The 24,069-nt window shown below is 37.5% G+C and overlaps 1 protein-coding gene across 1 annotated transcript; it reads right to left on the reverse strand.

Moving 5' to 3' along the window:
* Positions 1–8,974: 8,974 nt before the first annotated feature.
* On the reverse strand, positions 8,975–19,122 carry LOC109400074 (homeobox protein MSX-1). The gene is made up of 2 exons (XM_029851717.2): positions 18,816–19,122; positions 8,975–9,519 (listed from the first exon to the last, which is right to left on the reverse strand). Exons 1-2 carry the CDS (start codon positions 19,120–19,122, stop codon positions 9,131–9,133), a joined length of 696 nt encoding a protein of 231 aa, XP_029707577.2. The 3' UTR covers positions 8,975–9,130.
* Positions 19,123–24,069: the final 4,947 nt, after the last annotated feature.

The raw sequence follows: 24,069 nt of genomic DNA on the forward strand, positions 1-24,069 counted from the left end.
CACCTCATTCTGCTTTTTTCTTCGTACTGGATTAACGCTCCAAGCGGTACAGCGCCTGCATCTCAACTTCCAAAATACTTTTTCTTGGATTCCTCCAAAAGTTTCTCTTTGCATTTTTCTGAGCATTTCTCCAAGAATTCCTTCAGGACCTCATTTACGAAAAAAAAACTCTAGAATGCCCAGTCCACAGGAATTTCTACAAAAGTTCTTTTTGTGATTTTTACAGGTTTTTTTTTTTTCAAAACATTCCTCAACAAATTTCACTTCAAATTTCCCCAAAAGGCCTGCTTGGTTAAAACCATGTGTTCGGGTAAAACGCTATCGGGCTATTTTCTGTATCACACAATCTATCTATACCACAACGTAGGCTAAGTCAGACGTATCTCTGTACATGGATTTGTTTCAATAAAAAATAAATATGTAAACCGAAATGTTTCTACTCTTTGCCGTACGGAATCGAGCCACCTCCCTACCACTTGCTCGATCACCATGAATTCCTCAAGTTGTTCTTCTAGTAATACCTCTTGGAATTTATCAAAGAATTCTTCTGGGATTACCTCTAGACATTCTTGTTGGGATTTATTTAATTATTATTGATTGGATTCATCCACCAACTACTACTGTAACTTCTCTTCTGTAACATCCTTCAGAGTTTCTCTTGCGCTTCTTCTAAGAATTTATCTAGGGATTGTTTCAGGAATTCCTCTTCGTTTTCTTATTGGAAATCTCCTACAGATTCCTTTGAGAAATTAAGTTGAAATTGATTCAGATTTCTCGAGGAATTCGTGGTGGGAAACCTCTTGGAAGTCTTGCTGGAATTCCTCAAGCCATTATTGACAGAAAGTATTCAGCAATTCCTGGAAGATTCTTAAAAGCATTTACAACAAAATAACATCTGGAAATGCTTGTGGAATCCCAGCAGAAATGCTTGGAGAAATCCTGGTAGGAGTTCCTGATGGAATCACAGCAAGAATTCATAGAAATATTCCGGGAGAATTTGAATAAACTGTAGAATGTTTCTTAAAGAGACATTCCTTGCCGAGGGAAGAATCCCGGCAGAAACTTCTAGTACAATCTCATCAGGCATTCCTGGAGGAATTCTAAGAAGATTTCTCAAAAGATATCTCCAGCAATTTTTTTAGGGATGACTGCTGGGATTCCTCTGAAGATCCCTCTGGAATTTCTCCTTGAAATTCTTCTCCAAGGATACCTCTTGGAATTCCTCTTGCAATACATCCAGTAAACAACAGGGATTCCAAAAATACCTTCTGGAATTTCGTAGGGAATTCTTCCTGAGATTTCCATGGAATATCTACAATAAACATAAATATTGCTCTTTAAAGTCCTGCAGGAATAACTGGAGGATTATCTGCAGATATTGCATTGGAATCCCAGAAAAAAAAATCAGGAGGGTACCTACCTGAAATATCTAGAAAAAACCCCAGTAGAAGTCCTGGAGCAGTAGTTCATAATATATTCTCAAGAGGATTCCCATTAGGAATTACTTATTTCTGGAGAAATCCATGATAAATTACAGAAGGAATTACTGGAGGAGTCCCAGCAAGAAATTCCTATTGGTAATGCAAGAAGAATTGAGGAGTCCAGGTGTAAAGAGGTGTAAGTGACCATTTTGTTGATTTTGAGCTGAGCATATCAAAAAATTCTTATAATTTTAAGCTTTTAGGAACTTTTTCAAGATTATTTTTAAGATGAATTGCAATGAATCAGAGAAAATTGGGTCCATTTTGAAACCATATACATTTTGCGTGGGAGGAAAAATTAATGGAAATTTTATTTACTCAAATTTTGTTTACTCGAAAGTATATTTTTGTCACTTTCACCCATTTGCTCCTAACCTCTCTTAATTCTTGTGTGAGTCCTTGCAGAAATTTATGGAAGAATCTCAAGAGCAATTGCTGGAAGAATTCTTGGTCAAAACCTCTGAAAGAAGCACAGGAGGAATTTCTGGGAGATTCCATGGAGAAATCCCTTCAAATGTCGCAATGATAATTTCTGAAGGAATCCCAGGGGGTATTTTTGTAGGATTTTTGAGAACAAAATCTGAATGTATCCCGGAGAAATTCCTGAAGGAACCCTTGAAGCTATTTCTTCAGCAATCCCCGCAGGAATTGCTTAGAGAAGCTCATCAGGTTTTTCTGAAGACATTCCTCTTGCAATTTTCCTAAGGAGTTTTAAACATATTTTATACATATTCCTTCTGTGCTACCTTCAAGGACTCCTCCAGAGATTTCTCCCAGGTATGCTATAGCAATTCTACTTGCGATTCATTTATAGATTTCTTCATGGATTCCTCAAAAATGTTTTTCTAAGAGTACCTACCAGCAGAAACTCCAACTAAAATTTCTCCAGGAAAGTTTTCCAGCATCACTTTTGGAGAAATCTCAGTAATAATTCCTAAGGGAATTTCAAGTTGCTTCCCAGCTGGAAAATTTGTAAGAATATTTCCGAAATAATCGTCATGTAAATCCCCGAGGGAATCAAAACGAGATTTTTTTTTAAGAATCACAGTTGTAACCACTAGCGTGGCCAGATGTTCCTTTTTTTCTCGTTCTTCAGGAACAAACAAGAGAACGAGAATCATGGAAAAGATGGAACTTACTCTCACTTCTATTCCTCTATTTCTCATGATTATAGAAGAGAATGAATGAGAAATAAGAAAAATAAGCCGGATCTAATGGGTGCCCAGGACCGAAAGTAGTAAGTAAGTAGTGACTGTAATTGGTTGAGGTATTTCAGCAATAATTTCTGCAAAAATCATGGGAATTTTCCCAAGTATACTTCAGGATGGCCTTTTAGGCTTTCACCCCAAGTTGAGATGCAGGCGCTGTTCCACTTGGAGCGTTAATCCAGTACGAAGAAAAAAGCAGAATGAGGTGTATTCCATCACAAAGAACAACTTTGTAGAACACTCGAAAAATCCTAAAAATCCATAGAAAAAGTTATATCCGAAAACCTATTACAAGGGGTCGTCCACAAACAATGACACATAACTCTTAAAGTTGAGCAAATAAGGTAATAGTTGGTTCGGCAAACTTTCCAATAATACCCTTTTCTGCAACTTTGTAGAAGACACCAATACTCTATTTTTATTTTTGGGAAAAGTGAATTCCTATTGCACTTTTAGGTGGATTAATCATCTAGGTGAAAATTTTAAAATAAAGAATTAAGTATATAGAACAAACTCTTCTAAGACATCATACTTCTAAATTCAATATTTGAAGCCGCAAAAAAGGATTATGAATGCGAACCTTAGTATACAGTATGTAGCAGGTTCCTCCGGAGATTATGTCCGAAAACCTGAACGTCCGGAACTGGTTCCGTAGCGGTGGCATGCCCATAGCACAGAGCGATCATTTTATGGCCAAATACATTTTACGTTACAAATTTCAGAATGATATGTGTGATATTCAATAAAATTGCCGAAAAATACCCCCGTGGCAAGGCATTTCTTAATACCCAGAAAGGGGGGAGGGGTCAGGGGGGATGCCACACCCAGATATTGAAAGACCAACTAACCGCATTCAATTTAAAATTGGTTTCAAATTTTTTGATTGTATGGTCTTTGAGTAGTAGCCGATTGAAAAAAAGTGGTTCGTCTAGGGCTTTTGAGGGTTAACTGAACAGTGAACAACGTTACTTCTGTATGACTAGGTTGACATTTCTAGGCTACGCTTGAGAAAATGACATGGTTCATCTAGGTAGGACCGATAGGACAATTGAACGAATTTGAATATTTTTAATAGTATTTGTAGCGGGATGAAAGTTGACATGAAATCTTTATTATTTTAAAATTTTATTGCAATCAACTGACCAACTTGACGTATTTTTGATTAAATATCTCTTAGATGTTCAGAAGTTCAGTTACATGTTTCTGTGGATTTTGGACCGATGACAATTTAAGGACACAAGAGATGAACACAAGTAGAAAACGATTAGCGAAATCAAGAAAACAATTTGACACAGGATCGACTATATTTTAACATACAGGGTTCGATTGATTCGATGAAAAAAAAAACAACATACGACAACTGACTTAACGAGGAGAAAAACATATTTAACCATACCACAAAATCAAACAAGGAGACAAACACAAACCGTGTGACAATAACACTACATAGGCAAATCCTGACTGACTGACCAATTGAAAACTTTCCAATCTTCTACCGTATCTTTCTGAGTCAGTTGCAACAGTGTCTTAATGGATATCATTTTCCGCGTACGGCTGGCAAACTGCTTCTGAAAGATTACGTACTCTTTTCTATCTTCGGGTCTAGTGTAGAGGTTTCAACTCTATTCAGAGTGCAGCTAGAATCCTAGCAAAAAAAAAAAAAAGAATTCCTCATAGACTTCTGCTTAAAAATTCTCCAAATATTCCTCCAGAAATTCTTCCGACAGTTTCTCCAGGAATACCTCCAAGAATTCTTCCATGTTTTTTTTCAAGAAGCTCTCGAGGAATATCTCTAGAAAATCCTCAAAGAATTTCTCCCGAAACCTCCGGGAAATCGGCCAAAAATTCTTCCAAAAATCATTCCAGGGGTTCATTTGAGATTATTTTAAGGTATTTCTCCAGAAATTCCTCCAGGAATTCGTGAATATTTTTTCAAGGAATTCCAACAGAAATTACTTCAGGAAATCCTCCAGGAATTTGTTCAGGAATTCTTCGTAGAATTCTTCCTGGTATTTTTTTTTGAAAGTTTTTCAAAAATTCATAAACAAATTCTTCCATGAACACCCCTTGGCTCCTTCAGGAAACCTTTAGTAATTCCTAAAAAAAAAAACTTCTAAGATAGCTATAAGAATTCGTCCGAGAGATTTCCTCAGAAATACCTCTGAAAACTTAAGGAATTACACCAAAAATTCCTCCAGAAATTTCTCAAGAAACTTCTTCGGGAATTACTCCAGGAACTCTTTCGGGTATTCCTTTATAAATTTTTCTTGGAACTCCACCAGGAAGTCCTCCAAGAATTCCCCAAGGAATATCTCCAAGAGTTCATCCAGGAATTCCTCCAAGACATCTGCCTAGAATTATTTCAAGAATCCCTCCAGGAATTCCTCTAAAAAATCCCACAGGGGCTTCCCCAAGAATTTCACAAGGGGTACCTTTAAGACTACTTCCAAGAATCCCTTCAGGTATTTCGCCAGGAATATATCCAAGGATTTTTTCAACCCCAGGGATTCCTCCGAGAATTTTTTTTCAGGCAATTCTCCAGGAACTGCTCCGAGACTTCTTCCCAAAATTCCTCCAAGAATCCCATCAGGAATTTCTCTAAAACTCCCTCCAGCAAATTTCTCCAGGTATTCCCCCAAAACTTCTGAATCCGTCCAGGAATACCTCCAGGATATATTCCAGAAATTTGTTCAGCAAGTACTCCAGTAATTCCTTCAGGAATTCCTCCAGGAATTACTCTACGAAATCTTCCTGGAATTACTACAGGAATTCCTATAGGGATTAATCCGGGAAATACTCCAGGAATTCCTACAAGAAATATTCCGTCCAGAAAATACTCCAAAGTTTTCTCCAGGAATTCCTCCAGGATTTCCTCTAAGATTTATTCCAGGAATAGGTACTCCAGGAATTCCTTATTTCTAGGAAATAAAAATTACAAAAAAAAATAACTTCGAAAATTCCTCAGGACTTCTTCAAGTAAATCCTTCAGGAATTCCTCTAAGAATTCCCCCAGGATGTTCTTTTACAATTCCTGCACACTACATGAATTCTTCCAGAAAGTACTCCAGGAATTCCTGCAGGATTTTATACAAAAATTTCTTCAAGAAATTCTTGGACACATTTCTGGTAGAATTCTTGTAGAAATTCTTGGAGGAATTCCAGAAAAAAAAAGAATCCTGAAGAAATTTCTAGAGAAAATCTTGGTGGAATTCTTGAAGGAAGACTTGAAGGCATTCCCGAAGTAATTCATGGATGGGAATTTTGGATTGTTGGAGGAATTCCTGGAGGAGTTCTTGGATGATTTCCTGATGGAACTCCTGGGGAATTTCCTGTAGGCATTTCTGGAGGAATTTCATAAGGGTTTCCTGGAATCATTTCTGAAGGTATTTAATGAAAAATCTCTAGAGGTATTCCTAGAGAAATTTATAAAGGAATCCCTGCCCAAATTTCTGGAGGGATTCTTGGAGGAATGACAGAAGCATTGGAGCAGGTTTTGGAGAAATTCTTAACAGAGTTACTGTCGGAATTCCTGAAAGAATTTCTGGAGAAATTCCTGGACGGATTATTGGAGAAATTCTTTGCAGAAGTTTTCTCAGGAATAACTGAAGAAATTCTTGGAAAAAAATCCTGGATGATTTTTTGGAAAAGTCTCGGAGCAGTTCCTCGGAGGAATGTCTGGAGTTGTTCCAGGAGTATTTTCTTGAGGAATTTCTGAATGTTTCCTGAAGAATCCTGGAGATATTCATGAAGAAATTGGTGGTAGATTTTTTTGATGAATTCTTGAATGAATTTCTTGAAAAAATCCGTGGAGGTATTTGTGGAGAAATATCTAAAGGGATTTTTGGCAGTAGTCATAGAGGGACCCTTGTGTAAATTGTTTTCAGCCGTCAGTAAGGATCCGAGGTAGACGAATCCCTTCACCACCTCGAAGGTATCCCCGTCTACCGTAACATTACTACCCAACTGCCTCGCGTTTCAGGCGGGTGTACAGCTCTGCCACCGTTCCAAATGTTCTAGCGATAATGTCCATGTCGTCCGCAAAGCACACAAATTGACCGGATTTTGTGAAAATCGTACCCAACTGTTGAGCCCGGCTTGTCGCTTCACACCTTCCAGTGCGATGTTGAAGAGTTAGGCATTAGAGTCTGTCATCTTGTCGCAGTCCCCGGCGAGATTCGAATGAACTGGATAGTTCACCCGAAACCCTTACACAGTTTTGCACACCGTCCATCGTTGCTTTAATCAGTCTAGTCATCTTTATGAATGCATATAGGGTCTGGGACCATTTGGGCAGACGGACCTATTTTGGGCACTTGCTGCTATAACTCAGTCAATTTCAAATCAATTGACACGAATTTTTGTGCACGGCTTGCCACTATGCGTATCTCACCCTATCCTAAAAATCAACACTCAGCGAAAAAAACTAACGAAATTCATCAAAATACCTTATGATTTTTTGCCATAACTCATTCTTATGGATGCCATAAGAATACCATATGAAAACTAGTTTTCATAAGTAATTCTTATAGCATTCGTATAGTTCAATTTCTCAGGTTCAATGGGGCACGTTCGGTGTAGTACTAGATTTGTAGTAATGAGCTGAATTTTAGTATGGTGAGAAGGTAAATTCTCCGTTTCTGCAATGAAATAGCATAGCATAGCATAGCATAGCATAGCCGACCGTACATATCCTGGGGTGGCTGTCGGTAGAGACGTTTAATGCGCCAGAAAAGCTGCCTGGGACTTGACAAACCTTTCATTTAACGAACTCTCGACACCTGGCCAGGTCCTTACGGGGATCAGCGGGGATGGGGAGGAAATGTTGATTAGATATCTACTCAGAATATGTCCAAGAACTTGGCCCACTTCATAGATATCTGGAGTTGGAAATTGGATAGGGTTTATTGGGGTGCTTTCCTTGGCGAAAAAGCGTATGAAAAAATCGTCATGGTTCAATCATTTACCTGGTTACCACTGAAAAAGAAAACATAAGCATTAAGCAAGTCACACAGATTTCGTAGGTAGTACAGCCCTAGACCACAGTTATGAGGATTGTCGGATACCAAAACACAAAGATTGGAGACTTATCTCTGACTTCTCGACAAGACTGACGCAATCCTCCAACGTTCAGATACACCATTATTAGACTGATTCGAATTAGTTATCAGCCCAGTACATCCATTGCACGAACCCGAAGCGGGCGCAAAATGTAAATGGTCGATAATGATGTATTAAAAAATGGTCAGATCTCACCCATTTGCTGGAATTGGCATCACTGTCATGGATGGAACATAGAACACATCAGCACTTCAACTTTCCAGAACCATCATGGCACTCCTAGTCGCACCAACACCCACAATCTATCTTTTTTGAAAGTTTCCCTCCTCGCACACACCATCATTCCCGGCCGGTTCGACTTCCGTTAACGTTATCATCCGATTACACGACGACCTTTGCGAAATAAACACGCTACCCAAGCCAACCAGACTGACACAATTAGTTATAGGACTCAAAAAAAGAAATTCTCCAAATACAAATTTTCACTATCCGTCGAATTGAATAAAAATTTGACAATCAGCACGACAAAAACGCAGCACTTAAAAATTTTCCATCCGTCTTCGCGCGCGGCACTTCTCCGTTTCTGCAATGAAATGGTGCAAAAAGCGTGGGTATTATGATTCCTTGCCTAATTTGATGCTATTTGAGCAAAACTTTGGATAACTATGTTGTTTATGTTGCAAGAAATGGAGCAAACAACAACATTGTTGCCCAAACTTTTGCTCAAACAGCATCAAATTAGGCAAGGAATCATAATACCCACCCTTTTTGCACCATTTCATTGCAGAAACGGAAAATTGAGCTTCTCACAATACTAAAATTTAGCTCATTACTACAAATCTAGTACTACACCGATCTGTCCTATTATGGCAAAAATCTTATGAACTTCCTAAGGTTTTTTAGTTGCGTGAAGTCCAAGTAACCAAGGTGCTGAAGCCTTATTGCATGTTAATCTTAGAGCAATCGCATAATCTACTTTAAATTTGCATGTAAAGTAATGATTGCCCTAAATACACCTTATATCTACATGCAATAAGGCTTCAGCATCGTGATTACTTGGGTAGCAGCAAGTGCCCAAAATAGGTCCGCCTGCCCAAATGGTCCCAGACCCTAGGTGGGAGTATTGGTTTGCCTTTTGTCACGCTTAGTTTATTCCTGTGTGTATTTTTTGTAATTATGATGTGACATGTGATATCTTGAAAGAATCGTGTAAAACAATTTCCTGGCTCCATCATATCTCCACTTTTAAAAACACATTTCAAAATATATTTCTGTTGGTTAACTTAGCTTATCCTGTTTTCATATAAATTAATGTTCATAGCACTAATATTTACAACGCTTAAATTTTGAACTTTTGGTATATCACAAAGTCTGCCCGAATCCCTACTTTGGACTCTTTCGATCACTCCCGCTGGAACCATTCGGCGATCCGGGCGCAAACTCCCGTTGCCCACTGAAGTACGCAAAGTGACCGATCGGCGCCAGCGCAGCAGCAGTACTAGCGCTCAGCGCGCCAGTGCTGCCACTGGCGACCGGTGCACCAAGTGCGGCTTCACGTTTCTCGCGTCTGTCACGTGCGCGACGGTTTTGAAACCAAATTTTCACTCGCGTATTCGTCAGATCCAAACTGTACGCCAGCTGGTTTGCTTCTTCCGAGCTCAGGTAGGTGGACATTTTGTATGCATCCTCTAAGGCACTCAGCTGTCCGGGGGTGAACGGAACGCGTGGCAAACGGCCGGGTGTTCGCTTGACGGGACCGGCTTTCTGGGGACCTGCGCGAGGAGATAGAACAAAAATCAGTGTAAGTTTACTGGGTAAACTATTTATTTAAATTGGTCTTTAGGGGCAAGAGGTTGTATACGAGAGAATGGCTTTATATACTATATACATCGTACTCGATAAAAGGGGATATCGTCTTTGGGAAAACTGGCAAATTTTGAGGCTGGAAGTCAGATTTCTATAGAAAAATATTGAAATAAATCGAAAGGTAAGGTTTTTGGAAAATTGAAATTATATCACATCTAACATAGATTCGTGATGTATATTGTTCTCAATGTATTTTTTTTCCAAAAGTCTTTCAAATATTTTTAAGGACAAACGTCTTGAAATCCCGCATCAACAATGCATCAAAATGAAGCAAGCTTCAAACAATAGTGCATTTCATTATTCTGTTCTTGCTCACTTGTTATAAGCTTAAAATAAAAAGTTCAGGTGTGCGCTCGAATTCGTGAGTAGCTGCCAAAGTCGGCCATTGTGGCGGCCATTCTGGATTCTAACAAGTCTGTCCTTAAACATCTTCGAAGGCATCAATTTTCCAACAAACCGTTCCCGAGTTATATTTTTTCAAAAGTTAAATGAGGGAAAATGGTTTGTGTTTTGCTGCAAAATAAATGATCCACAAAATTTCATTAAAATTTAAATGTTGTCTAGTTAAAATGCCTGAAAATGCTCTTTAGAGGCATAAAACTGTGATTGACTTTTTTTTTCTCCTAAAAACAGTTTTAGAGTATATTGAAACATCAACTTTTTTCAATCTGATATCCCTAGAATATTTTAGAAGCTTACCAAAATTCACTATTTATCTAGAGTCCAGTTACAAATCCAATAAGCGGTGTAGAATAAAAACGATTCCTTGAACCACTCTAATTTCGGGTTTAGACTGTTCAATTGAGACGATTTCACTAGCAAACTTCTCAAAGATGTTCAATCTAATGGAATGATGAGTTTAGACTGAGCGAATGACTTAATGCCTGGTTTAAACGGTGCAAGTGACTTGATTCCAGTCAGTTGAAAATACCCAATTGAATGCAAATTGAACGTGTAAACACCATCATTCATCTCACTTGAGCAACTGACTTGACTTGAATGGAAGTTGAACATGTTGAACTATTTCGTTCAAGTCAAACGTTGGACGTCAAACGTCATTGCACAGTGGGTCCAGAGCCGTATTTAGGAAGACAAAAATGTTTGTGCCTAAACCTTAAGTTTTAGATACATGATGTCTTTGGGAAAGTTTCTTCTTATTTTTCAATCTTTTTTCTCAATAATTGTGAAATTAGGGTGGTCCCTCTAGTTTCGCTGATCCAAACATCAGCATTTTAATAGTTTTATGTACGTTTACAAAATGTTTTCCAAAGTTGTAAAAGAACTTATTTGGCGCAAGTTTGCCGAAGAAACCATTATTCTATCTCTTACCGACTTATAATTTTTTATAATATTCATGTTAGGGTGATCCATGAATTTCAGTTTTCCTGAAATAACCTTTAATTCGTTCGCTTTTAGTAAATACTTTGTTCCGAGCACTTTTAGAACTATCAACGACGCATATTTTTTCCAAAGAGCTCAAAGTTCTAACTCGCGTAGTTAAAAAGATATTGGCATTTTTCTTCGAAAAATATTTTTTTTCAAATAGTCATATCTCAAAAAGGAGCAAATGGATTTTCAATCTCCCGGTGGCATTGGAAAGATCGTACTCTGTTCTATTTATGGTGAAAAAACTGCAGGTACCTTTTTTGTTTAAAGCTTTTTATTGAATTTTGAAAATACGATTTTTTTCATGGAAAAGCAGTTGTAACTTTGAAAATCGATGAGATACAAACTTGGCGTCTTAGACAAAATTGTGAGTTTTTGGCTGCTATAAAAGTGCCCAAAACAAAGTATTGCGAAAAAATTAACACATAAAATTATATTGAGTAAAAACAGATTTTCATATGAAAAATGACACATTTCAAGCAAATTCAACTCGTCTTTGTTAGATAGATCAAAGTAGCTTGGTAAATGGTCATCCATTTCATTATAGAACCAATGTTTATTTATACTGTCATCACCATTTAGGCACAATGTTGATAAGATATCATAAATCATGTAACTTTGATAGGCTTTTACGTTAACAGAAACATATACTAGTGATTGACATTTTCACTATCCATACATTGAAGTGATGAAATTGAAATTAAATTGATGGAAATCAGCTCAAAATCACATTTTAAGTTGAGTTCATTGACAAATTATGGATTATGAGCAAATTTAAACATTTTCGACATGGTTACTTCGATCTAGTTGAGTTTGCTGAAATTGTTCCGCTTTCCATATGAAAATCGGTTTTTATTCAATATAATTTTATGTGTTGATTTTTTCGCAATACTTTGTTCTGGGTACTTTTATAGCAGCCAAAAACTCACAATTTTGTCGAAGACACCAAGTTTGTATCTCATCGATTTTCAAAGTTACAACTGCTTTTCCATGAAAAAAATCGTATTTCAAAATTCAATAAAAAGTTTTAAACAAAAAAGGTACCTGCAGTTTTTTCACCATAAATAGAACAGAGTACGATCTTTCCAATGCAACCGGGAGATTGAAAATCCATTTGCTCCTTTTTGAGATATGACATTTTGAAAAAAAAGTGATTTTTCGAAGAAAAATGCCCTTATCTTTTTAACTATGAGATTTAGAACTTTGAGCTCCTTGGAAAAAATATGCGTCGTTGATTGTTCTAAAAGTGCTCGGAACAAAGTATTTACTAAAAACGAACGAATTAAAAGTTATTTCAGGAAAACTGAAATTCATGGATCACCCTAACATGAATCTTATAAAAAATATAAGTTAGGAACTATAAGAGATAGAATAATGGTTTCTTCGGCAAACTTTCCGATTCAGTAACTCATTTCGGGATTTGAAGAGAGATGTCGATTTTCGGTTTGAGCTGACTCCTTTTCGCACATTTCTATACAGTTTTCCGCTTGCATGGTTCGCCTTGACAGTATGCACAAATGTCTGAGCAAGACGTAGTAAAATGCTGGATAAGTTGATTCATTATTTAATGCTCAGCCAAGCTAATACTTTTCAGTGACTCGTTGGAATTGGCATCAAAGAATCGCAACTCTTTGAAAAAGAGTCATGGTTCACTCACTCGGTTTCACGAATCGATTCTTTGAGTCGATTCGCGAGTGAGTTACCCATCTCTGGAATAACTCTGGATAGAATATTATTCATACAATTAGGTTCATAGCGTTTTTAAACGTATAGGATTTGTTTGATTTATTATAGATGAGTTTCATGAAACCGTGATGGATGAAATTCCTGAATCAAGTACTTGTGCAATTTCTGTTGAATCGTTTTTTTTTGCTAAAAACTCTGATAGAATTATCCTAAAAAATATGTAAACTGCTATTGTCATCTTATTATTTCTAATAAATTAATGCTTTTCTACATACCGTTTGCTCAAAGGTCTGAATATTTGCCAGAAATTTTCTTCCCGGGATTCCTTCAATGAATCTTCCAGAAAATCATCAATTTTTCAGATTCCTCCATGGGTTATTTCAAGGATTCATCTCTTGAGAATTCTTGAAAGATTTCCTCAAGAATCTATCAGAAATGTTATTCAGGATTCCTCTAATCAGTTTTTACATTTGAAATGATCACCTGGAGCGCAACAAAAGTCATGAATAGTTGCTTTTTATGAGTTTGAGTCATCAAAACCATATGCTTTTGTACTGGCGCGGATTTGATGACCTCGGCGCGGATTTCAAATGGCGTGGCGCGGATTTTGCAGTTTCCAAATCGAGACTTTTGTAACAGCCCTGCAAGTGAGTTGCTCAAGTGAGATGAATGGTGGTGTTTACACGTTCAATTTGCGTTCAATTGAGCATTTTCAGCGGACTGGAATCAAGTCACTTGCACCGTTTAAACCAGGCATAACGTAAATATACCAATCTGATAACGATTACATCATTCATCACCCGTGAGATGGAAAAAGCTCATCAACTAGATGCTGTTTAATTGAAATGATAAAATTGCACATGCCAAACTTGATAAATTGGTTTTCCAAGATAACTCGCTTATTGGGCTCGATCTTATCTACCGGGTCATAGACGCTAACCTATCCGGGGCCACATAGAACGGGCATCCAGACTAAAACAAATTTCCTCCCAAAAAAATGTCCCGGAATTCAAATCGCACGGAGACAAATTTCGTTCGTATGAAACAAAAATATCCATGTTTATTCGGTAAACTGATAAAATATTTAAAACTAAAATAATAATTTTTAAAACAAACTCAATTACATATTGATTTCTTCAATACCCATTGAAGAGCTTACCGTTCCGCCGTCGAGAACATAAACAAAACTCTCAAGTTCCAGCTACAGCACCAAACAAGATTTCCTCTTGCAAAAAAGTCAAGTTTCACCAAAAGTTTCCACGAAATCCCATTAATTTCGGGAGCGTATGTACTCTACATGATGTTGGCATTGAAAGTGCCACGCGGGAAGTGGGTTTTCCTAGAGAAGGAAATGACTTTGTAAATTTAATTAAAAAACAAATATTTCCGAAGGGCCGATCTGTCACAAAAAAAATACATTTGTTTCTAACATAACCTGTCAGAAGATGCATGTTTGTTTCAAAAATGGATTGAATTTGCTTCAAATGTGACGTTCGATTTGCTCCAAACAGTTTTATTTTTGTTGCCAGAACAAATTGACAATTTATTTGAGTTTACCTGAAATATTTTTGATTTTACCATGCTTTTTTCTGCGTGCGAAACAAAGTAGATGTATCTTTAATGTTAATCTGGACATAAAAATTCGGTTGCATTGAAATTTTGGAAAATCGGATATTTCGATGTACTTCAGCGTGTCTATCTGGGTCATATTGACCCCAACATCCTACTAGGGTTAAAGGAGCTATAGCAACAATATTAACTAAATTTGTATATGAAGCGTTTCGGTTCGATTTTTAAAGAAAATAGATTGATTGAGTTGTTGTGAAATTTTCTTTCTGAATTAAGGCTGTAAATTATGGCGAACTTCTGACAATATTCCATAGATTTTTTCTAAATCTGCTTTGAAGCAGTCCTTGAGAATTCCACTAGAAATTCTTTTTGGAGTTTTCGCAAACAAAGTTTGCTCAATTTGTGAAAAAAAATATTTTCTAAAAATAGGGTCACAACACTGTGGCCTCGGGTTCCCACATTTGTTAATCCGACCCTGGTTATGTTACTGACGTGTTTATGGCAAACACAGTTTTTAGTTGAGATTTAGCGCACGTCTACATGTTGCGTCAGTTATTGTCGAAAAGAAAGACGATTGCAATGCCGTTTCGGTGTTACTGCTTCTGTTGCACTGAAGGCTTACTGACACGCTTTTTGGATTGGACTTGTTGGATGTCTGTTCTCTGTGCTGCGATAACATTCGATAAAACAAAGCATGCATTAGATTGCACTTGCCAAATTTGGAAAATATTGGGTTTCGATGATAAACCGCTCATCTCAGACTTCGCTCTTATCAGACTTACTGGTCGTAATAGGTATGCCAGATAAAATTGCGGTGATGATAGGTGGTGGTGTTGAATTAGTCGCGATACTTTTATTCATGATTATATATAATTTATTCATTAGGGTGGGTGTTAGGGTGGGGAAATTCAAATTTGATCAGATTTAATCAGATCAGGGTTTTCCTAGTGCCATTTGAGGACTAAACAATTGTGCAATATTTGCTCATAATCGGTTATGCCTACATTTTACGCATCGCGGTTGTAGCTTTTTCGGGATTTTATATGGGAAAACATTTTTTTTTTAATTTTTCTCGTTGAGGCTCTAGCTGTTCTTGATCCATGTAACCAATGATCTTGATCGCGAGCTGATCTGGTGCTTATGAAAAAAGAGATAACGTTGAAAATGCTTGCGGAAACAGCATGATTTTGTTGTCATTGTTTTCCTTTATATGCTAGAACTAAACCAAGTAGATGAGAAAATTTTACGAATAACACATTTAGTTATTAATAATTGAATTACTGAAGAACAAAAGCTGATATTGGTTTGATTGAGATAAAAGGTAAAACATCAGAAATAATTTCAAAATCTAGTATGGAGAAGTGCTCAATAATAGCTCGCTAAGATATTACAAGATCAAAACAATAGCAGACAGGGTTTGGCGAACTTTTTCTTGAAAAAAAAATAAATGCCAACATTTAGCATCGAACCTACGATCTTAGGATTCACAGGCGGCGATACGTATCACTCAACTGCGGCTCATTACACTAGTTCACAAAATAAAACGAAAGTCGTGAACTTCTGTCAACGACCAGAATTTTTTAAGCATAATTTAGCGCTGATTTCGAAACCTTGCTTCAAAAAATTTAAAGTAGAACAGTTTTTGAGTTTTAGCTCAATATCGAGTTTTACAACTTTTTAAAATATGGAATTTAATAAAATTCAAATATCTTGCGTTTTGTTCGACCAATTTTAAATCTTTTTTCATAAATTAAAAGCTGAATATAATACCATTCGATCATCTGAAAGCAGGTTTTGCATCAGATTGATAAAATTCAAGATATTGGCGAATTTTGGGAACAATCTCAAAGCATTTCACTAACATTGCGCCATCTCTATGGGTGTATGTGTTCCATTTCGTGCAGAAGAGCTAAATTTGTTCTTATGTAGAAAGTTTCAGATATTTCGACAAGAACAAAACTGATATCATATCACTTCGAGTTATTGGTGCGATATTCTTCAAATCAGAATCACATCGAGCTATGACAGAAAAAAAATGTTCGAATTGAAATTTCGTTTAGATATTCTCGTCTGCCAGAGACAACATGGATGCGGTTTAGTGAGCGTCCATAAATTACGTCACCCAAAAATTGCCCATTTTCATGTTTCAATGTTCATCGAATTGTGGAGCTTCTGGATCAGGAATCTCTGTCGTTTCCCCAACCTCCGTCGCGTCCTCCAATCTATTCAACGCCTGGCTTTATCTATTTGAACGCCAGATTTGCTAGGGGATGGCAGGGGAATGCCACTCAAGGGGATGCCGTCCCCTATGGCCAAACCGGTCAAAGCGAGGTCGCCCCGGTGCCGAACGACGAGCTTATCGCAATAACGAATTCGCATAAGTTGACAAGGCTTCGGAACCGGACGGTAGCCATCAAGACGGACATCGCAGCTAGCCCTGACATGTTCAGAATGGCTCTGCAGATGTGCCCAGACAGAGCCAAATTTCTGGAGAGGTGGAAAAGGCAAAGATTGGTTCTTCTGCCCAAACACCGAGCCGTCGGCATACAGACCTATCTGCCTTCTGGACACAGCCGGAAAACTGTCGGAGCGGATCAGTCTGTCGATGCTGATGGCCTTTAATGAGAAACCAGAGGGCTCGCGGATAACCAATTCGACATCTGGAAGATTCGATCAACGGTGGACGCTATTGGGTCTGTAACCAAAACGGCCAAGATAGCGCTTTAAGGAAGCGCAGGGGAATCTGCTACTGCGCGGTCGTCCCGCTGGGCCGCAATCGGGTGCGTCATACACCAAGGAGTCGCGGAGTGTGTCCGATACTGGAGTAGAGCTACTTTCAGAATAGGGTGCTAATCTATGACACCTAGGAAAACGAAAGGAGCTACCCGAGCAAAGTCTGATAGCAAATTGAAAACTAATTTTGATGTTGTGATATTGATGTTTGATAACTCAGGTTGTTGTCGTTTTGGTCGTTTTAACGGTTAAAACATCAAAAATGAGAGCAGAAAAATGTTCCTGTTGCAACACATTGAAAACAATTCCTGCTCTCGATGATAGCAAATTGATAACTGTTTTTGTTATCACCGCGAGAAAAATAAAAAATCGATAAATGTAGAGGTTTTCGGTTGATATTAAATCATAAATGCAATAATATAATTGCACTAATGATATATCCGTAGAATTACTTGACATAGTTTACTAAAAGATTTAAAACTATTCTAACACTGAATATTTACAGTAATTAAAAGTGACAGAAAACGGAAAACAAAATTTGAAATCAAATGAAGTAAAGATAAACTGATATCAAAATGTGATATCAATTTGTTGCTGAATACAAATCATGTTTTCGATTATCTGTTCTGTTTGTTGTTGGACTTTGCTCGGGTAGCTCGCTATCAATGAAACATATTATAACAGTTAGTACCCGTGTTCGATTCTCGTATGCCTGAAGTCCATGGCTGGTCATTGGCTGGTAAAACTAATCCTGGTATAAAACAAACACTTTGTTGGTCTTAAAAGAAGAATCATTATGTGTTGTCGTAGCTCCAATCAATAAACTTTTGTTTATTATTATGGTATTTCTTCAGATATAAACAAAACTTTCGAAATTTCGCAAAACCAGTTACCTGGTTCTAGCATTAAGGGGGCGATTTGTGGAGCGGGCCTGGTGTGATGGTTAGAACACTCACGCCAAGAACCTGGGATCGCATCCCACTCCCAACAAACTCATAACATGTGAGTTCTTCCTTCGGAAGGGAAGTAAAGCGTGCGTCCCGAGATGAACTAGCCTAGGGCTAAAAATCTCGTGTAAAAAGTACAACACCGCCAAAAAATCTCGCTCGTCGTATTCAGCGCGAGCGCGGTGCAGTTTTGGGCCCAAAATAGCGCACGTCCTGAAAGGTTAATACAGATAATAAAAAAAATGTATATTTGTTTCTAAACAATATAGTCTTTGAATTTACAATATTGCTTAGTTTCAATGCAGTAATTTTTTAGATTCAAAGCGAAAAAGTATTTGAAACTTAAATCAATTCCACGAAGGCTTGCTTTTAGAAACAATGAACGGCATGCTTTGACTGATAGCGAATGTATTAGATTCAAAGCCAAGTGGTATTAAGCCGTGGTTCAATGCTTTATTTTCTTTGATTCAAAGCACTTTATTTTTGTGATCAATATATTTTTTTCTGCGTGAAATAACTCCAGCTTTGGTAAAGGTAAATGGATGATTTGGTTTAAAATAACAAATGTTTAGTTTAGAACAACCAATAAAGTTAGAATGGAGAAAGATTTTTTCTTTTTGATTTGATTATATTATAATGCTTTTTTTCTGGAAGCGAACAAATTTTCTGAACAAATGAAAAGCGGTTGTGAAATTCACAAAAATCATGCCTTATACTTGTTAGAGGTCCACTGCACGACTTTATGCTGGCCTGCTTACTCTCACAGAAAATTTGACATTTGAGCGGTATCGGCACCGCTCAAACGTCAAATTTTGTGTGAGAGTAAGCAGGCCAGTAGAAATTTGTGCAGTAATCCATAGTGTAATAAATAAATAACTCACGTGGCAACTTAGGTGGCCGATAGCGCGTATAGTACAGCCAATCAAAGCTTGGCACACAGTTTTGCAGGTATCCTGTCGTGTGATTACAACCGCTCTTTTGAACATTATCCACCACAATCTCTTCATCCTCTTCGGACCCCAACGGTTCGTCACTATCACTATGGCTGTGCGACGAAGTGTTCGATGAGCACGAAAATGTATCCAATCGGCGTCGTTTTTCGTACTTTTCTCCAGCTTTGGTTAAGATGTGTTCTATACTGAAATCACTTTGCCTGGTTTGTGCCATATTTTTGCAATCCGACGTCATTTCGCGCCACACTGACTGAACCACACTTCCACCGAGACGAATATATTCACCGGTCAAATTCTCCACACGCACTAACCGACACACGCGTCCTTGTACATCTTTTTATCCTTCGTTCATCTTTGATCCTTACCGTTCGTCCTGGTTTTTAAAACCAGCCTCAACAGTTGCATCCCTTTTTTCAATTGACGAGCTCTGTTTCCCCTTCCTTTTTGTCCTCTACTTCATCTTCGTAGGTTTCTCCATTACATACCTAGCATGATTTGGAAGCAGCATGGCAGCATGTGATGCATATCCCTCAGGGAACAACGAATCAACGCAGTGGTGAAAGGGTGTTCACGAAAAATGTTTCAATCGTTCGTTTTCTACGATTTTATTCAAAAATTTGAGTGAAAAAAACAACGTTCCTTCATATGTGGATTTGTTAACCCGGGAGCGGTCGCGTCGTGTACTGAGTACACGCACCATGAAAAAAGCACGCTTGTGGTACAAAACGTACGCGTGGTGTCGCTGAGGGTGGCCGAAGATGCGACTGCTCGAGGGTTAAAGGATTAAGTAAATTTTGCGGTTAGTCAAACCTTGTTCAGGGTTTATTCCACGAATCTATTCAGGAATTGCCAAAGATGTAATGATATTATGGACTTATCCTGAGATACGAGAGCTTAAAAATGTATTGTTAACAATCAAATAAATTAAATTTAATATTCATCGGATGCCTAAAAACTTGAAAAATTGAAAATTCAGGATTAATGAGTTCATAATCAAATAGCCCTTAACGGCCTAATAAAGTTTGTCAAAGTCTTAATTCTTCTACTTTTTCCAAATCTTAGATTACAGGATTGCCGTGAATCGCAAGTCAGTCCCATCTGCATTTTGGGCAAAAATGAGTTAATGGCCGTTTTCGAGCTTTCTTCGGATGATCTTTCACCCCGTTTCATGAGCAGAATGACGTTTGAACCATTTTTAGTTTGCACGATGTGCAGATTAGAGGGGGTCAAATTAACCCTCTAATACCCAATACCGCCTTTAGACGGGGTATAATAGGCTCCTAAAGGCCTATCTCAATTTCTGCATAATTCGATCAAGCATTGATTAAAACGACATGTTTACTCATTTTTTAAGTATTCCTATTAGGTAAAGCCCATAAAATATATTTTCCAAAATTTTAATATTTTTTGCAACACTCCTTGTTTGACACTCAATTTTGGGTAAATTTTGTTTACCGTGTATGTCAAACAGGAACATTTGTTGTCAAAAGTGAGCCAATGTGGTGTCTTTTGCAACCCGCTGTTTCACTTTCGTTACGTCAAGGTTGACCTCGAATGTCAAACAAGACTTGCTCATCATTATTTTATTTTCGAGTTTATTAACTATTCTGTTATTGTTCAAGTTCGGAAAAATTACCATTGAGATCAGAAAACCAAGCTCTTTCGTGTTATGCACCAAAAGCGGGAAAATATTTTTCATTTTAGGACCCTATTTGAGCATTTTTGTATTTTTTGTTTCGTTGAAAAACTTTTTTTTTATTTTTTTGGCTGATATTTGGGACTGTTTTGTATATCTCAAAATGGTTTTTGGTGTATTAACCCTTTGAAGCCGGAATTTTTCCAAGCGTTATTATGGAGTTTTATCTACGTATTTCTGTAGTTTTGGTGCTCAATAGTATAGAAAAGGTAGAATATTATGCAGAATATTTTTTCTGGACATCCTAGGTCATCCAAACTGTTCTTGAGTTTAGACCCTAAAGTCTACGGGTGTAACGGTAACTTCTGTCATTATATAAAGTTTTCATTTGTAATCTATCATGTTCAGTAAGTCTTCTGAAAGTTCAATTGATAGTATAAGATCAGTCGAGTTATCCTAGGTCATCCAAGCTGTTCTTGAGTTTAGATCTGAAAGTCAACAGTTGTTTGACTACTGTTACGTGTTACAAGTTTGGCTACTGTTACAAGTGTAGACCTGAAGTTCTGAATTCCAAGGTAGTTTGGCTGACCTGGAATATCCCTATAATGTCTCTAAATGATATTTGAACATGAATGAGATTTCAAGAGCTTCACGGATCCCACCAGATTATTCAATACTATTATTTATGGCGAAAACACATAGAGTTATTCTTGTTGATTTGAAGGACTTCATTATATAACAGTTTGGACCATCCTGAATGTCCCAAAGGGTTATAATAAGCTAGTAGACTTCAGACTGCTCCAGTGACCGCGGTTGGTTATGCAGCGTTACTCAGTATAACAGATATGGCTATTGTTACGAGTGTAGACCTGAAGTTCTTAACTCCAAGGTAGTTTGGCTGACCTGGGATATCCCTATGGTGTCTCTAAATGACATTGTAGATGTCAAGAGCTTCACGGATTACAGTAGGTTATGCAATGCTATTATTTGTGGCGAAAATACATATAATTATTCTTGTAGATTTGAAGGACTTCACTCTAGGACAATTTGGAACACCTAGAACATCCCAGAATATAAAACATCTCTTGATATTCTTGACCAAGGGTTAATGAATGCATATAAATGTAGCCCATATCCAAGTTCAGCTTTTAGAACAACTGGTATGTCAATTATTTAGTTTTTCCAAATTTCAAAGTGTTCAGGATGTTCTAGGTTGTCAATGAAGTCTCAAATACAAATATTCCCATTTTTCCTTAAGGACATACTTGTTAGGATCCCAAAATGGCCGCCACAATGGCCGACTTTGGCACCTACTCACGATTTCGAGCGCACAAATCTCTTTGTAAACAAAACCAGGGCACCTGATCTTTTTATTTTAAGCTTATTACAAGTGAGCAAGAATAGAATAATAATATGCACTGTTGTTTGAAGTTTGCTTCTTAAGATTTATGCGTTTGAAGTTCTGATGCACTGTTGAAGCGGGATTTTAAGACGTTTGTCCTTAATAGAGGACTCAATTTGCAACAACTTTGCCGAAGACAGTATTCTGTTTTGCTAAATGGGTGAATTTATACAACCGCTTCTATGTTGGGGTCATATATGACCCCTCCGGCTCCAAAGGGTTAAAGCGTATTTATATTTAAAAAAAATCATTGAAAAATTGATGTTTTAGTCACCTTTTAGAAATCATTGTTTATTTTGTATTTAATCGCTACAATTAACACATTTTATTTTTTTCCCAAATCATTCTATCCTTGTTTAATAGTTTAAGGGAATCGAATACACTCTAAAATTATTGTCCTTAAAATTACACGGAAAATAAAATTTTCTGCGAAAAAAAATTAAAATAATAATATTTCAACAATAATCATAAAATCTCAAAATGTTTTCATCTCAAAAAATCCGTTCCCCAAAGGCTTCCAGGAAAAATATATAAGTGTGGGGATGTTCAAAAATAAAAATTAGAAAAATCAAATACTGAAATTCACGAAATCGAGAATTAAAAAGAAAAAGAATCATCTTCCAAAACATGCTTAAATCGATTTAAGATGACGAAAAATGATATTCAGATCAAAATAAAAAAAAATTGGGTAAAAGAGGGTTAAAAAGTGTTCAGATTAGATACGGTCAAACCAACGCACAGTGGGAAAAATAGGTGTAAAACGCGAATTAATTCAATATCTCTGCTCGTAGTGGATGGATTTGAATGAATTTTTGACACAAACTGTAAAAATCTCTATAGTTTCAGATAAGGAGGATGCCATTCGCCGCACGATGCTGAAAATCAGTGAATTGAGCTCGTTTTACCCCGCTCTCTCTCTCACACTTCCTTGAGTAAATCCTTATCGATTTCCGACTGGCGTGCAAAATAAATGACTCATTTTACTCGTATTTGTTTAAAAACTTCCATAGTATCGGCAATTTGACATAGGGTTGGTCCTGCTTTTATGGAATGCGTTCCACTCCGGGCGAAGTGGAATTAAAGAAATTAAAGAAATAGGGGATATCGGGGTTATTTGAAGATATTTAAATTTTTAAGGCCGTGCGGTGAGCCAAACCAGCTCCATTCGATACTACGGAAGTTTTTACACAAACACGAAGTTAGTAAATGATTTATTTTCCACTCCAGGATTTTTCTTAAAAGGGTGAAAAATAGAGAGAGAGTGGGGTAAAACGGGCCCGATACACTGATTTCCAGCATCGCGCGGCGAATGACACCTTCCTTATCTGAAACTGTAGAGATTTTTGCAGTTTGTGTCAAAAACTAATTCAAATCCATCCACTCCGAGCTGAGATATTGAATTTATTCGCGTTTTATATCTATTTTCCCATTGTGCAACGGGGGTAGACGGTAGTTCATCCGAAGCTCTTACACAGCTTTGCCCGCCGTCTGACTTGGCAGAAAAGCCATTCTCGGCCCTGGCAGCAGGAACGGATTCCATGTATATATTTTATCGTGAACACTCTTCATCACAGGCTTTACAATTGAAAACCCTCCCTTCATTCGCCTGCGTGTAATGTGGTCGGTCATATTGTTTGGAAATTAAATTTTAATACAAATATTTACGGAAGCATCGGCACCACGTGTGGCTGCTACTGCTAATGCTGCCGCCGCAAAGGACCTATTTGATGAATGCGTATGGCATTGTCAGATGCGCACACAAGATTGGATTGGGGAAAAACGAGGGAATAAGATGATGATCATAGCCGAAAAGGACATTAGCAAAACCGGTACCTTGTAAGCGCCCCAAATGTGATATAGAAAGATTGAAAAATGAGCGAGGGTAAGCTGGTGAAACTCCTCCTCCTTTTCCCTTGGCGGAACGAACGACGCGGGAAGAATACTGTGTAATGAAGCAGGAACCTACACCGAATTCAAGATGAAGTTGATAGCTCTGCTTCATGTACCGGACAAGAGGTGCATGAAGGATAATAATTACTTGCTCAAGTGGAGGGTTTTAAACGCAACCAGGATTATTGCGGAACAGGAAAATTTTGTCATCAAGGACGTGGTGCTTACTTGCTACTGTCTGTGGCTACCGTTGT

The sequence above is a fragment of the Aedes albopictus genome, chromosome 1 (genome assembly GCF_035046485.1).
Source record: "Aedes albopictus strain Foshan chromosome 1, AalbF5, whole genome shotgun sequence".
Classification (NCBI taxonomy): Eukaryota; Metazoa; Arthropoda; class Insecta; order Diptera; family Culicidae; genus Aedes; species Aedes albopictus.